Genomic DNA, 16,773 nt, shown 5'->3' on the forward strand with positions numbered 1-16,773 from the left:
GAAATAATATCCATCAATTATATAAATTCATATGGAATAAGAGAGAAATTAGTCAGAACACTAAATTAGCTGTATACAAGACAGCGTTCAAACCAATTTTAACTTATGGATCTGAGAGCTGGGTCAGAAGTAAAACACTTGACCAAAGACTAGAGACCACAGATATGAGAGTCCTGAGAAAGATTAGAGGCATGAACAGATGGCATCAATGGCAATCATATTAAAAACAGGGATATTAGGAAAGAACGTGATGTTGTCAGCATCCAGGAATGTGTTAGCAGAGCTAATCTCAGGTGGTATGGTCACTTAAATAAAATGGGAGAGGAAAGATTAGCAAAATAAGTGTTCTTTGTCAGGTTGGCAGGAAAAAGACCCAGAAGAAGGCCAAGATATAGGTGGCTTGATACTGTACAAAATTGCTCAGATGATAAAAATATAAGATCTGATAATATTTGAGTCTTGACAAGTAACAGACTAATTTGGAGGAAAATTGTAGATAGGAAGTTAGTAATGATGCAAATTTTTCATGTAGTACTATCATATCCTGTACACCCCTTAAGGGTACATGGCACGAATTTGATGATGATGATGAGAAATAAGTATAGCTTCATGTTAAATATTGATGATGATGATCAAGATTTGTTATCACAAAAGTCATTTCTTAGTAACACACGACTGTTCTGGAAAGGGGGATGGGTGACAAAAGTGACGCATAAACTGTGCGTAATGATTGGTAGAAAAGTGGTTTGGGGAAGGGGTTAATAGCTACGTCCTCACCAATCATCATTTGCTAATGTGAGCTAGTTTTGAAGTGTCTCCATTAGCGGTGATAGAAAATTAACATTTTTTGTTTCATAACTAACATTTTACATTTTGTTTACTTTGCTTGTTTTTCTGCCATTACTGATTATTTTTCGTGTACCCCTGAAAGGTCCAGCACGTACCACCAGTTGGGAACTGATGGGTTAGTTGAACTGTTAGTTCAATGTTGCCATGTGTAAAGTTTGAGATTTGGTAAGTAACGATGGGATGAAAAGTATACACTTGGTGGGGAAACGTTAAAGGAAGTAGAGGAGATGAGAGGTACAGGAGTGATGGTGGACAAGGACCTGAAATTCAGGGGTCCACAATGCACAAGTAGTGAAGACGTCACATCGGATAATCATGCAGAGGACCCCTGACATGAAGAAATAGAGATGTTGTGATGCCATTGTATAAGGCCTTCATCAGGCCTCATATGGGTTATTGTGCACAGATTTGATTGCTGGGTTTTCATGGTGACAAGGATATGTTGGAAATGGTGCAGAGAAGATTCACAAAGGTGGTGAATCACTTCAGAATGTGGAGTACGAGGACAGATTGAGAGAATGTAAGTTGCAAAGCCTCGTGAACAACAGGAAGAGGGGGGGGGGGGATATGAATGAGACATATAAGCTAGTCAGTGGTTGTTATCAGGTTGACTTGGAAAAGATTTTTCATAGAATTGGAGGGGGGGGGAATAGAACAAGAGGCCATCACTGGAAACTGCATAGGGAGGTAGTGAGCAGAGGAGCAAGTTCTTTGCATGAGAGTCATTGGTGAGTGGAATATATTGCCTGAGTGTGTTGTGAATGTAGACACATTGAATCAGTTTAAGGCATGGTTGGATTAGCATTGAGTAAAATATCATGTACCCTACGGTGAGTCTAACTCCATGGAGGTCAGATGTTAATAATGATAATAATCAAATATATGCATCATACTAAGCAAAAGAAGCTTGAGGTGCAATAAGTACACAGCATGAATTGCACAGATGAACCATGATCATCTGTGCATGTGCATCTCATACAACCAGTGCAACTTGTCATCTTCACAAACATGGACACGTTTGTAGTGTGAAAATATTACATTTCTGCGAATAATATAAAAAACACACACATATTTGCTTTTCTAAAATATTTGTTATACCCAAATATGTCAAACTAGAATTAAAGTGTATACAAGCTTAAAAGAACTGCCCTCTGGTTTGACACACAAATGTGTCACTAACTTTTTAATGAAAAATAAAATCTAGCCCCTCTAGCCACCTTTGAGTATAAAATACGGCCAGTGAACCAGAAAAGGTTGCCCATTACTACTTTAAACCTTTTTTGGGTTATATCCAGAGAAAAGTAATATGAGCTAAGCAGATTAACTGTGGACTGAAAATCCATACTGCAGGTCCTTGATTAAATAGTTAGTCCATAGTAATGAAGGTCATCAAGGATAAATTTCACCCTCTAGCATACCTTGGTGTATGAAGTTCTTGTGACTGTTACTTGGCCCACTATGAGCAGACAGGAATATCTGTTAATATCTGCCTGGAAGAACATAAAAAATACATTCGCTACAATCACTATGGCAAGTCAGGACTGAAGACCATGCTTTGGACACCTCTTCACATAAGATTAGAGGGAAAAAACGTCACAGATTTTAAAGATTATTTTCTGAAGTCAGCCATAGCTACGAAGAATTCTCCTAACTTGAACAAATTTAATTTGCCAAAAATTTGGGAGACATATCTTTTTTTATTATTATTATTACACGCCACCTCCAGGGAGTCCAACGACCCATCAAGGAAGGGCAACTGCTCTACAATTCTTAAGAGCAACTCCCCATAGTGTAATAGTTACTTTTTTACATTAGAGGGCGCCAAATTAGGTCTTTGGTTTTATGTCCATTACAATTTGTATTGTTTCACTTACTCGCTGTTGCGTATACATACTGTGTTGTGCTCTGAAGATGCTGATTTGAAATTCAACAAAATACAAGCAAGTTAATAAGCATCTTTCTTTTTTTTTTTTTTATATAAAATGGTTTGTTTGGTGTTGCTAATAAGATTAAAAATAAGTTATGGAGATCATCAAGAGCCAAGCCAACTTGCCTGCCAGTTAATCACATTTGCTAATCGTGAATTTTTGAGAGAAATGAGATGACACTGAGAGAAGATTAGTTTGATGGCTGAGTTTCACCCTTATTTGGTATAAGCTAAAAGTAGGCATGCTATAAAGCTGATTGGATGCAACTTCTGCTTACCTGTGCTTCTGCTACTTCTCTCTCTCTCTCTCTCTTATCTGGAATGGCAAATTTTTTGCAACATATAAAGATGACCTCCTGGAATCCCTCATCATTTACAATTCCTGCATAGAAGACCAAAGTAAATCAAGTCCTACCATACCAGAAACAGAATACAATATGCGTCCTGTGATTTTCAGGAGAAAAAGACATCAGAAAAATACTAAATAACTTAAGACATCATAAAAGTTTTCCAGGTCTGATGGCATCTCTCTAATTATACTCAAGTGTTGTACTCCAGAATTAATACCTGTCTTATATATATCATCTCTGTGATCTTTCATACTTGGATAGTACTCATTCCAATGCATAGAAGCAAGCATATATCTGTTCCCCCCCCCCCCCAAAAAAAAGAGAGAGAGACAAACTTGGCCATGAAACTAATGACCAATAGCCACACCTTAATCCTCAACAGTCAACTACACAAGCAGACCACATGCACTGATTCTGCCACTCTAGCTTCCCAGTTGATCTCTTATCGTACATCACTCACCAATGGATATGTGCCATAAAAAAAAAGTTTGAAGAAACATGCTGTTGCTCCTTGACATTTCTAGAGCATATAATCAAGTTTGCCATTGATGTCAGTAAACTGCCATTCTACCATCTGTCCTCTGTAACTGGGTAGCCAGCTTTCTTTCTCTCTGGTCAGTGGCTGCCTCTCTTCAAGCTACTCCACCAATACAGGAGTGCCTCAAGCATGAATTCTATCACCTACTCTCAATCACTACTAATCCTATTCATAGCATTGCTCATGATAATACACTCCATTCATCCTATTCACTTGCTAAACCAGTGCCCAGACACTGTGTACCACCCTTTAATGGGACAAGGATAACTTCATCACCTTCAGTGCCATCAAAATGCAGTCTTACCTTTTTTTCTCAGAAAAGGGATCTGACAGCTCACTTATCCTTAACCTGAGTAATACATCCTGACATCATCATCATCCTTTCAGAAATTTAGACCATTGGCCTGTTCCAGTCTCATTCCATCTTTTTCTTGGTCATCTCTGACTTCTACATCCTCCCACTTGGGGTGTATTGGATTATTATTTGGGGGGGGGGGGTAATCTTGAACTGTCCACTCTTTCGATATGTTCAATCCACTTATTTCAGTATTCATACACTTTGTCCAATACGGAGTCTATTTTGAGTTCTTTACGTATTTCTTTTTTTTTTTTTGGCCCAGAGAGTATAGCCTGCTGTCCTTCGCAGGAATTTCTCCACTTTCTATTATTTTTTCTTCTACAGTTTTTATGTCCGTAATTCACTTCTGTATGGTAGAGAAGGTATTGCAAAAACTTTATAAACTCTTTTTCTTGTATGCTTTTGAACTTGGTTGGATTTGAAAATATTAGTGATCATTCCTGTTATCTTTAGAAAGTTTGAAATTCTGATATCAATGTCAAGTTCTGTTGTATATGATATAGCACATCCAAGGTATTTGAAGCAGTTTATTTGTTCTAAAATGTTATTTTCAATCATGATTTTATTTCTGACAGGAGACGATTCTTTAACGAAAACGACTGCCTTGAACTTTTTTAATTTCGGGAAGTTATACTGACTAACACTCACTATTCACATGTTCCATAAATTGTAATTAATTAATTTCATATTTAAAATATTTATTAACTAACTTATTTTATTGTAAATCCACGCGTATAAATATTATTTTATTGTCTTTTATTTTTGGATATTTATTAATACAGATGGAGCTATTCTCCTGCAACTGATAATGCACATATCTTGCACTTTCAATGAAACATAGTCAAAAATTCTACAAATAAAAAGAATTACATTAATGTGTTTCTGTTATTAATTAGCTTTTTTTTTTTTTGAAAGAATTCTTATTACTTTAGCAACCTGATTGTGTAACTCATCATATATCTGAATCACATCATTCAGTGTAGACATACTGAGCTCCATATCACTTGCACCAAGTTTGTAGCTCTTAGCAAAGTGGATACTGATTAACTGAACAATCACTTCTGCATCTACCACCTGCATTTAAGAGTCATTCTTACTTTTCCTTGCAGAATAACAACGACATTAATTTTGGTTGTTGTTGGCATGCAGAGTCAGGTTCTTTTATTATTCGGACGTCGGTATAAAGACCACATAATTTTAAGACAAAAAACTGAATTAGTATCACAAGTGCCTACTATTTTAGTGCTTTTTGTTTACTTATTTTTCAAGTTGTTTTTCTCCGTTTAAGTTAAATGAAAAAGACTTTTGTATCAAGGATAAAAAAAAATCGAATCAACATTTAAAAATGGTTTAACAATGGACGCATGATGGCAGACGTACTTGAGAGAACCATCGCATTTCAGAACAATATACAGCATAACCAAGCAAGCTCTGTGTGGATGGAATTTTTGATGTACAACGAAGATGATTTTGTGGAAGATGATAATGTGATTTTTACTGCGTCGTGTAGGATTACGTAGCATTTCTAAAGCTTGAACTTTCCCCATTTGAAAGACATTGAAAAACATACTACATTTGTACCAAAGGATTTTTTTTCTAGTTTATTAATTAATTAATATGGCCGTTTTTCAAGCCAGTTCAGACATCCAATAAGCAGGGAAAGTGGTATCACACTGAACGATGAAATTCGCCATCTCCCACCTAAAGACAATCACAAACATCCATTCTCATAGGTGATTCGAAAGCACAACAACCTGTTGATTCGAGATCAGATACGATAACCAATCGAACCACCAAGACGCAACTGTCATGTCTTTAAGTGAATTCCCCTTTCCCAATATAATGAGGTTCAAAACAGTTACTCTTAAAATCTGTCACATGTTTCGCAATTGGCTAATATATTCGATTGGTTATCGTATCTGATCTCGAATCAACAGGCACCCATCGGGCTCATGTAACGATGAATTTCCTCTTCACCAAGTAAAACATACCACCATGTATTTCTAGACATGCTTCAGCTAAGCTTCCAACGTACTGAACAGAACAAGAACAGCTTCGAACGTACTGAACAAACAAGAACAGCTTCGAACGTACTGCTACAAACTGCCAACCACGTGGCAAATACTACATAATATAATCAGAGAATCTAACTTACCTATATTCTGCCGGTTCAATTACATTGTTATCTACAGCAAGTAAATTTCCTATGTCTAATTCCAGACAGATCTCCTTATCAACAGTAATCGGCTTAAAACTTTCTAAATTCTCCCTTGCTTTCTGCAAAACTTCGTTTACAATATCAGCCATGTCACAACACATGAAAAGCAGTAAAAGTCCTACGCATCCAAATATCCAGGAAGTACAAAAAAAAAAAAAAAAAGAAACATCGCCCAATGTTGAGCTTAAGTAGCCATACAAAGAATTCCGAAAATAGTTGTATTTATCTCATTACTTATAACGTATTTTATTCTGCTTTACTATATTTAATATGAATTTGAGGGATAAGTGATTAAACTTAATGTTCAATAAATTTTGCAGTCTGTTGCATTCCCTATTTTGGAAATTGTTACCAACAAATATTCATAGAAATGACTTATTTCCTGTCCGTACTGTCAGATTAACCTAATCTCTTTAAAATTACTTTAATAAAGCTTCTTGTTTTGCATCTATCACATTTCTTTTTTTAAATTTCAGTAGGTATTCCAGCTGTTACTACAGTTTGTATTCAGGAAATTCAATAATCTCTCTTTAAAAAAAAAAAAATCAGCTAACGCCTTTTATTCCCTTTATAGGGAGTAGGCGAGGCCTTTATACCCTATCTAGCTTTCGGAGACTGAGTGGGCAGTTCAATCTACATCGGTAGCCAATCAGAGATAGATGGCCCATGTCTATCACTAATTATAGCAGCCGCCGATGAAGAGGCTGGCAAACACGTGCTGCTATTATTATTATAATTATTATTATTATTATTATTCCTGATACCTCCAAGGAGTCCGAAGACTCATTGCGGGAGGACATCTTCAACTGTCTCTACACCTTACCTTTACTACGAATCAACGCCATCTACCGCCCACCTCCAACACCACCACAACTAGTAATTTTTGTCTGTAAATTGCGTGTGTTCTGAAGGGCCGATTTGTATGTATGTGGGATGAAAAACCCGAGTTTCCGGGAGAAAAAACCCGGCTACCTCCGTATGAGATCGGCTAACTCACCATCGATTGAAATCGACCAGATAAAGATTCCTCCCGTCGCGACGAGAATCGAACTTAGGCCTATTCCAATCGAAGGGCGCAATGTACCGTCGTTCTTCCAATTGGTACATGTCTATCTCTTGGTACCTAACCCTAATAAGATATTTTACTGTCTGAAATAATGTGGGTACTACGGGCGATTTTCTTGAATTTACGGGATAAAAAACCCGAGTTTCCTGGAGGAAAAATCGGCATGCCCATGCCAGAGATCGACTAACTCGGGAATCGGTCGAAGAAAGGCTTAGAAAAAGTTCCTCCAGTCGGCGACTAGACTTCAACTTAAGTCTGACTTCAAGCGATCAAGCGCAGAGGACGCAAGCGCCACTTCCACTGAGCGACACATTTTGTTAATCCACTATCTCTGGTCCGAGCATTTTTTTCAACTTCGTATTCTGATTGGATAATTACATTATTAATATTTTCTCCACTTGTCTGCTATTTCTTTGTTAACTGTAATTAATTTTTTTTGCCTCATCCTACTTGACCTTTATTTTTTTATTTTTCAATTGCAAGTGCAAACAACAATAATTGCCAGCAATAATTAATAAATAGCAACAGTAGTTATTATTGTTTATAATTTAAGTTCAAATTATTTAAATATACCTTCTTTCCAGTTCTCTTTAGCTTTTTTGGCAATCTTCCTTTATCTTATCGATTCGCCTTCGGCATTGTTCTTTCTTCTCTTTATTCTTCTTTTTTCCTTGCTTTATATCGTTTGTAAACCAAGTTTTCCGCTATTGATATTTTGTAAATCCAAATACTTTGGCTGCTGATCTTTCATTTATTTCTCTCATGACGGTTCAGTCATTTTCAATTTTAATCTCAAGCTTGCAACCTTATTTTAATTTATTTTTATATTTGAGGGCTTCTATAGTTCAATACTCTATTTTCTACTTATTATATATTTTCTTATATTTTATTTTATATTTTTGCAATAACGAGTGAATAATCACTTGATTTCAGTTTCAGGGAGCTGTTAGTTGTTTTTTTTTTAAATCTCTTATTGACAAATATATAATCAATCCTTTCCCTATCCTCCCTAGAATGAAAAATTTCATCAACTGAAATCTAGTATGATCCTTCTCGAGATTTGTAAGCCTCAATCAGGTAACCCATCATTCTCCTGTTTGCTTGTGTCTACAGCCGACAAATTTCCAATCTATCTTCATAATAGATATTCGACATTCCTGATATTATTTTAGCACTCCTCCACTGCAAAAAATCACAATAGAAACCAGGAGACCAGACTTGCAAACAGTAGTCAAAGTGAGGTCTCATCAAGGACTTCTAAAGAGACAAAATGCCATCTTTATATTTACATGTGAAAGTTCATTTCAGCATTCAGTTGAATTTGATTATCTTTTCAATTATTATTATTATTATTATTATTATTATTATTATTATTATTATTATTATTATTATTATTATTATTATTATTATTATTATTATCCAATGAGTCCTCAGGCTCATTGAGGGAGGCGCTACCCATCAAGTCAAGAACAAATATTCAACATCCACACAGTATCTATCTTACTTTTCCTTGAACTCATTCACAATCATGGCACCCACAACACACTCTGGCAACTTATTCCACTCATTCACCACTGTCCAAGTAAAACACCTAGTTCTGACACCCTTCCTAACCATATTCTTGCACATTTTCCATGGATGGCCCCGAGTCCTCCCACCACCAGTCTTGTTCTGAAAAATATCCTTGGAATTAATCTTATAGAAACCCTTCAGTAATTTGAATGCCTCAATCACGTCACCCCTTTTCCGCCTATCAACCAATTTCTGCAAACCACAAATCTTCAACCTGTTCTCAGAAGGTTCACTCCATAGACCTGCTATCATCTTGGTCACTCGCTACTGGATCCTCTCCACCTCCTCCCCATCACGAAGAAACCCTGGTGCCCAGGTCTGGGCAGAGTAGTCATGTTGGGGTCTTATCAAGGCTCAATACAAAGGAACAATAACTTGCTTATCTCTGCTCGTCAAAGTATTCTTCAGTAACCGAGTGATTTGATCAGCTGATTTAGCCACTTTTGCAATGCGCTCCCATAAACTTCAACTCTCTGTCCACCAACACTCCCAAATCCCTGGCCTTGTCAATCTCCTGGAGTACAGTTCCACCAATGTGATATACTACTGCTAATCTTTAGACCCCAAAATGCATAACCTTACACACTGTCACTTTAAATTCATATATCCATTCTCTTTAGCCCAGTCCTCAAATTTATTCGAATCATCATGCAATATTTTGACATCATGTGTATTCACTATTGCTCTACCCAAGTTCGCATCGTCAGCAAACAAATAAACAGTTCCACTCAGATCCTTTCCTATATCGTTAATGAACAAATTAAATAACAGTCGTCCAAGAACGAACCGTGGGGCACACCACTGGTCACAGGTCGTCTTTTGGACTCTATTCCTGAATAAACTACTCTTTGTTATCTCTCCATCAACCACCCTCCTATCCATCTCACCAACCCTATATCCATTACCATATTCTGCAGTTTACTGATTAGAGTTCCATGTGGTATCTTGTCAAAGGCCTTAGCATGATCCAGCAGCATCGCTGTATATCCATTACCCTTATCCAGTTCAGGCACCACTGTGTTATAAAACGTGAGCAAGTTACTGAGGCATGATCTACCCTTCACAAAACCATGCTGTTCCCCATACAGTAACCCATTTTCATCTATCCATACCTGTATTTTTCTCTTGATTAATTACTCCAAAACCTTGACAAAGACTCCTGATATACTGATCGGTCGGTAATTTGCAACAGCAGTCTTGGAACCTCCTTTATGCAGCGGAACTATTTCCCCCCCTTTCCATCCCCTCAAGACTAACCCAGACCAGACTCAAATTAAACAAAATGGTCAAGGGCACTGACAATTTTCTAACCACTTCACGTAAGACCCGAGCTGGTATACCATCCACTCCTACAGATGTATTCACATTAAGGTTTTGTAATATACTATTCACCTCCATTTCATTAACCTCAATTCCCGTATAAGCTACTGGTTCCTTCATTCCTGCAATATCACCAACAGGATGATATACTCTTCCAAAGTGTTCGCTCAATAATTCCACTGTATCAACTGATTCAGTCATCTCCCTTCCATTGGCATTCCTTAAAATCTTGCTGCCATATACATTTTTTCTTTTACATGTAGCATATCGAAAAAACTGTTTGGGATTCTCTTTAGCATGCATGGCTAATTTCCTTTCATAATCCGCATTTGCTTTTCTTACCACACTCATTACCCTTCTGGCCTGTGCTTCATACTGTTCATGGGCCAGCAAATCACCTTTTTCCTTAATTCCCTCCACAGATGTTTCTTATTTTGCAGCTCAAGCTTAATGGTGTTATTCATCTATTTAACCCCAACTTGATTTACTCTGCAGACTCTAGGTATATAGTCAGCCATTACTTCCTTCAAATGCTCCTTTACCACTTCCCATGCACCATCAACCTCCAGACTTTGCAGTTTTACATGCCATGGCACTGAACCAAGCAATCTCCTAAGCTTGTCATACTTACCAATCCGATAATTCCTCATACACCCTTTCTTAATTGAAAATTCCACACATTTAGCCATCTCCTAGGTCAAGACCTTATGATCGCTCTCACCAATTAGTGGCAACGTGCTCATATTCATTACAGTCAAATTCTCAGATGCAATTACTAGGTCAAGCACTCTCGAACACCTAGTATATTCCATTACATGCTGTCTCAGATAGTTATCCCTTAATAACTCCATAAATTCAATTCCTTCTTCCCGTGTGTCCTCTCCTCCTTCCAATCAATGTTACCATAGTTGAAATCCCCCATAATAATTACCCTCTATTTCACTCATTGCGTCTATTTGATTATGCATACTATCTGCCCCGTCTGTTCCATCACCTGGTCTATAGCAGCACCGAACTGTATATTTTGTTCCACTAGTCTCAATCCCATACCAAAGAGACTCAAATATGCTCTTTCAACTATCCTGCTGTTCAACTTCAATTTTCCTTTGCTGCATCAGCTATCATCAATAATACGTCTCCCCCGATTCTTTTCTCTCTGTCCTTCCTAAACACTAAATACCCTTCACATTCTATCCCACTATCTGTATCATCTTCTGTCAGACATGCTCACTAATGCCAATTATTTAAATTGTTTGAAATAAACATATTTGGTCGTTTGATAATTAAACATGCAAACTATTGTTTTCATGTTGAATTATGTACAGTAGAAATGTGTTCGCGGCACATTCTGTAGTAATCCCTTTCATCAGGTCAATTTCTTATCAAATAACCGGAATATTAAGAACCTTCAACATCAGAGTGGTCTTCAAATCAACCACCAGCATCAGAGAGCTTTTAGGATCCCCAAAAAATAAGGTGCCGTTCTCAAAATATCCAGGAGTATATTACATTCCTTGCTCCTGTTGTCTTGCCTACATCGGACAAACTTCGCGGAGTTTAGAAATCAGACAAAATGAACATGTTGGTGATGTAATCCACAACAGAAGTATCTCTTCTGGCTTACTAAATCATTTCTGTACGTCTAACCACACGATAAAGTGGCAAAACGAGTACCAACATCGTTTATTCTAGGAAGCCACAATAGTGTTAATAACCGGCGGAAACCTCAACAGAAATCAGGTTATCATTCTAAACATTTGGTAGAAAAACCTGTTCCTCTCACTAAATCCATCTGAACTATTGCTAGCCAGTAATCACATTATACGTGTACAACAAACACGCATGCGTGATAATGAATAAGAACAATTAGTCCTTTCAGTCTCTGTCACGCGAACGTGTTACCTTAGCTACTAGTTTGTTTACAACGTTCTAGCAAAACTGTTAGGCTATAATGTAAGATATTTGTAAATGGTCAATATTAAAACAATAGTTTGTATGTTTAATTATCAAACCACGAAATATGTTTAAGTTAAACAGTTTAATGAAACACAAAGTTCGATGCATTGAAAGGGAAAAATGCAGAAAGGCCAAACTTTTGAACCACTTAATGTTCCTTGAAAGTTGTAGGGAATTCTCCATCATTCCAAAGTTCTTCATAGTCAGAGATCATATCAACTCTATATCAGCTAAAAAAATTTATCTACGCACTTCATTGGCGCTTGTAAGAGAAAAGATTCAACACACAAGGTACGAACTAAATAAAAGTGATATTAATTGCAGTAAATTCTCTGATAACATTTCTAACAATTTAGAATATACCATATGGAATGAAATAAATCAAATAATACAACGTAGTTATGAATAAACTTTCAAACTTTATGAAGACAAACAAATTAGGAAATTCAATGAACTTTACAAGAAAAAAATCGGACACAAAAGAACCTCCCGGACGACAAAGTGATTTTTAATTTGTCGAATCATAGTCTCACAAAAAATGAATCTGACATGCTCAAAAAAGGTTTTATCTTTGCGATTACGCCCAAAGATGTTCCTAAAATGGATTTCATGTGCGGAATTGAAAAAGGAACTTTTTCTAAGCCTTTTCTCGACCGGTTCCTGAGTTAGTTGATATCTCACAAGAGGGTTTTTTCTCCCGGAAACTCGGGTTTTTCGTGCTGTAAAATCAAGAAAATCGGCCATCGAACCCACACTATTTTCATACATTAAAAATTCTGTGTTCGGGTTAGAGACCAGGAGATGGCAGCAGTGAAGAAGGCGGCTAGCCTTCTTCACTGCGAACCGATTAATTAGTGACAGGGCCAGCTATCTCTGATTGGCTACCAGTGAAGACTGAACTGCCCTCAGTCTCCAAAGCTAGATAGGGCTTAAATGGCCTCGCCTACTCACTATGTTGGAACAAAAAGGCATCAGCTGGTTTTATTTTAAGTTCAACAGTCAAGGGTTTGAATGAATTTTCCTTCTAAATTCTAAAGGTTTTCAATATGCAGTGATATGCAGAAAACGATATGCAGTGTTTGGGTCCATTCTCCCTTTCCGGATATATTCATTGACCTACTATGGTCTGGTAACATCGTTCCGAGAGACCTAATCAGTTATCTGATATGGTTTGATAATTCTATCTGCAGAGCGTCTTATGACAATTAACAGCGCATGTGCTTCTGGCCGGTTAGCCCCTCTTGCGATATGAGTTTATGGGAGAAAAAATTTATGGGAATAAAAACTGTTCAGGTCCGATTTTATAACGTTTCTTCTACTTCTTTATAGTCAGAATTGGTTATTTCTGGAGTGTACCGCTGACATCCGAGATGAGGTAATATCCTTTGACATAGAAATTAGTCCATCTTCCCCCCCCCATAACATGCTGCATCAATCCCACACACCATCCAAGTGAACTTAATTGGCCTTGATATGCAAAACATAAAACACATAATAGATCAAAAATATGAGTTGTATATTAAATATATCTTGAAACCCCTTTTCAGTTCAAAAACAAATATATAACTCCCATTTGTTTTGAGTAATTCCTACACTTGTTTGTGAAATGAAAACGATATGCAGTGCTTGGGTCCGTTCTTTCTTTCCCGATATATTCATTGACCTACTCTGGTCAGGTAACATCGTTCCGAGAGACCTAATTAGTTATCTGATATGGCAGATAATTCTATCTGCAGAGCGTCTTATGACTCTTAACAGCGCATGTGCTTCTGGCCAGTTAGCCCATCTTGCGATATGAGTTTATGGGAGAAAAAATTCTCCATCACCGTATGATATGGGCTTACAAAATCCTAATAAAGCTTTTTAGTGTCCTAGATGGGACTGCAACCAAAGGTCATCGTCGAAATCAACTAAGGTATCCCCCACCCCAGAAAAAAAAAAATAATAATAAGAGATCAACAAGAAAATAGTAGATATCTTTTGTTTCTAATATTTATTTTTTTTTATTATTTCTTCTAGAAAAAAAAGAGGGATTTGGTTCCTCTAGTTTCCAGTGAGACCACTAGATAAATATATCAGTTTTAAGAGATTGTGAGTATTACTGAACGAAAGGTACAAAATTAATCAGAGATAATATTCAATACGACTTTATCAACAGCCTCAGAAGAAACTAGTTTCCTATTAATTTCTTTACTTTCAATTATGTTACTTCTTTATTTTTGTTTTTGTTCCCTTCAGCATTTCAGAACAATATTCATCACTATCTCAATGTCAGCTGTACGTCCCCCTGTTACACTTTGGACTCTCACCTCCTGCAATCGCTGAGATTAGATAACGAAATTATGGATATTAAGGAAATTGAGATAACGGAATTGAACCTGAGAAATAAATTTTAAGCCAGGTAGTATACCTGGTTTCGATAAAGCACTAAATTTGATATATTTATCAGATTAAAATTATGTGTATTTGTCAGGATGATTGTTAGACTATATGCTGTCACTAGGCAGTTACTATTTTTCGCCCTTAAATTCAATAAAATATCTAAAATTAAAAAAAAAAATATCATTAATGGCCGAGAATTTCGACTTTAGCGAATTGTCTTTCTAATACTCCTTGCCAATGACGAGTTTTTGCACTCAAACTGGTTTGCAAATGTGAATCTAACGTTTTATTACCAAAAACTCTTTTCTTGAGTTCTATCCATTTTTATGTGATTCAAAGTGAATTGATGAGGTTTCACGTTCTTTAAGGATTTCATCCAGTCACTATAACCATCCTCAGTAATAGAATTTTTTGTCGAAAGAAAGAGTTTACCAAAAAAAAAGAGCAAAATACTGTTTTTTTTAATGGGTGAATAAACAAGCCATATTCTATTAATCTCCTCTTCACTTCTCAGCTTCCTTTTGACATTTGCAACTGTAATTAATATCTGCTCTTGGCTTTGTTGGTTCTTTTGAAACTGCTTTAATCTAAATGAATCTGTGATAACAGATGGCCAGGTTTGCAGGATCCGACATATTATCAACGATTCCATCATCTCTAAGAACAGAACTGATCACACTATCCGCCTCTCCTCTAGACATATGCAAAGAAGACATATTTCTTGTCTTCAAGGACCACATTTTCACTTATTATGGATTCTCTCAAAGCTGGATCTTCTTTTAAGAATTTTTGTAAAGACTCTAATTGCTTTTTCATTTCTAATTAAATCTCAGCTTTTCTCTTGCGATATTGGACACCCGATAATTTTTTACGACCAAGCATACATACAGGGTGTTCGGGATAAATTTGACATATTTATAATTAATTATATTTTTCCGTAAGTTACATGTATTAACACACACTTCTCTTCATTTAAAAGTTTGGACCCTTCTTCATTCATATACAAGATGTCAGAAAGGATGGATAGCTGGAACCCACCTGAATCATGGAAGAAAATAACTTGTATCATGATGATTCGTGCCCGCCATCAAAATAAGGATATTACGACTGCTGCCCAATGCTCCCTGAATACAGTAAAAACAATCAGGCATGAACTAGAGACTTGCAATGGTGACTACGAGGATGTAGCAAGAAGAAAGATCCCTAGCAGACGATCTGATTGCGTTCGTACAGCAGAATTCCTCGCAAATCTGCAGGAACAGGTGTTGAAGAACTCTGGCATTGGAATTCGGGCTTTGTTCGTGGAGTTGCTAACTGTACTCAAGCCCTGGATAACAAGGGTAGCCAATGGTAGGCCGTATGTATGGCAGCAGGATTCGGCCCCTTGCCACACCTCTGGGAAAAGTCAAAAATGGTTGTCTGAAAATTTCTACGACTTCACCAGTCCAAATGTTTGGCCTCCAAACTCCCCAGACCTTAACCCCATGGATTATTTTGTATGGGGCGCAGTTGAAAAAGACACCAATCGCACTTCCAGTAATACAAAAGCCCAGTTAATGGATAAAATTAAAACAGTTTTTGCGGCCCTTCCCAGGGAGACTGTAGCATCAGCTTGTTCGAGGTTCCGAAGCAGAATTGAAGCTGTGATCGATGCTAATGATGGTTATTTTGAGTAAATCTTGTTGATAGTATTGTAATTAACTCTGCCTGTAATGTTTTTTTGTCAATTCATTAAATTTAATAGATACAAAGAAGATTTTCTTTTTCCTTACGAAACTGTCAAATTTATCCCGAACACCCTGTACATACATACATACATTTTCAAGGCCCACTTTTCCTAATCGGGTTGTGGGGGGCAACAGCTGCAAGAGGAACTTCCAATGGACACGATCCTCTGCCACTAAGCTCAGGTGTTCTGGTGGGATTCCCAAACGTGTCCACCCAAGGTTTTGGATAATCTATCCAGCGAGTCCTTGGCCTTCCACGTGGTCTCCCACTCTCTGGCCTGACAAAGGCCTAGTTAGGGAGCCTCTCTTGTGCCATTCTGAACAGGTGCCCGTACCAACGTAACTGTGATCTCTCAAAACGAAGAAGCAGCGGTTGAGTATTGAGGGTTTCTCGAATTGCAGAATTTCTGACATTGTAGAGTCTTGTCAGCCACGCTGTCGTGACGTGTTCTCTTTCTCTTTTGACGTTCGAATCCGCCATCTCGCTATAAATCACTTTTATCAAATAAA

At 37.1% G+C, this 16,773-nt stretch overlaps 1 protein-coding gene across 1 annotated transcript in view; it reads right to left on the reverse strand.

The window, feature by feature from the left end:
- The window catches only part of LOC150107865 (ribosome biogenesis regulatory protein homolog), a 285,588-nt gene extending 279,244 nt beyond the window's left edge, over nucleotides 1-6,344 (reverse strand). Inside the window, exon 1 of the mRNA XM_090415397.1 lies at nucleotides 6,178-6,344. Coding sequence (XP_090271523.1) covers nucleotides 6,178-6,341 — 164 coding nt within the window. The 5' untranslated portion in view covers nucleotides 6,342-6,344. The remainder of the gene's footprint in view (nucleotides 1-6,177) is intronic.
- Nucleotides 6,345-16,773: the final 10,429 nt, after the last annotated feature.

The sequence above is a fragment of the Typopeltis vanoorti genome, chromosome 3 (genome assembly GCF_054136105.1).
Source record: "Typopeltis vanoorti isolate ZY-2024b chromosome 3, IOZ_Tvanoo_1.0, whole genome shotgun sequence".
Taxonomy (NCBI): Eukaryota; Metazoa; Arthropoda; class Arachnida; order Uropygi; family Thelyphonidae; genus Typopeltis; species Typopeltis vanoorti.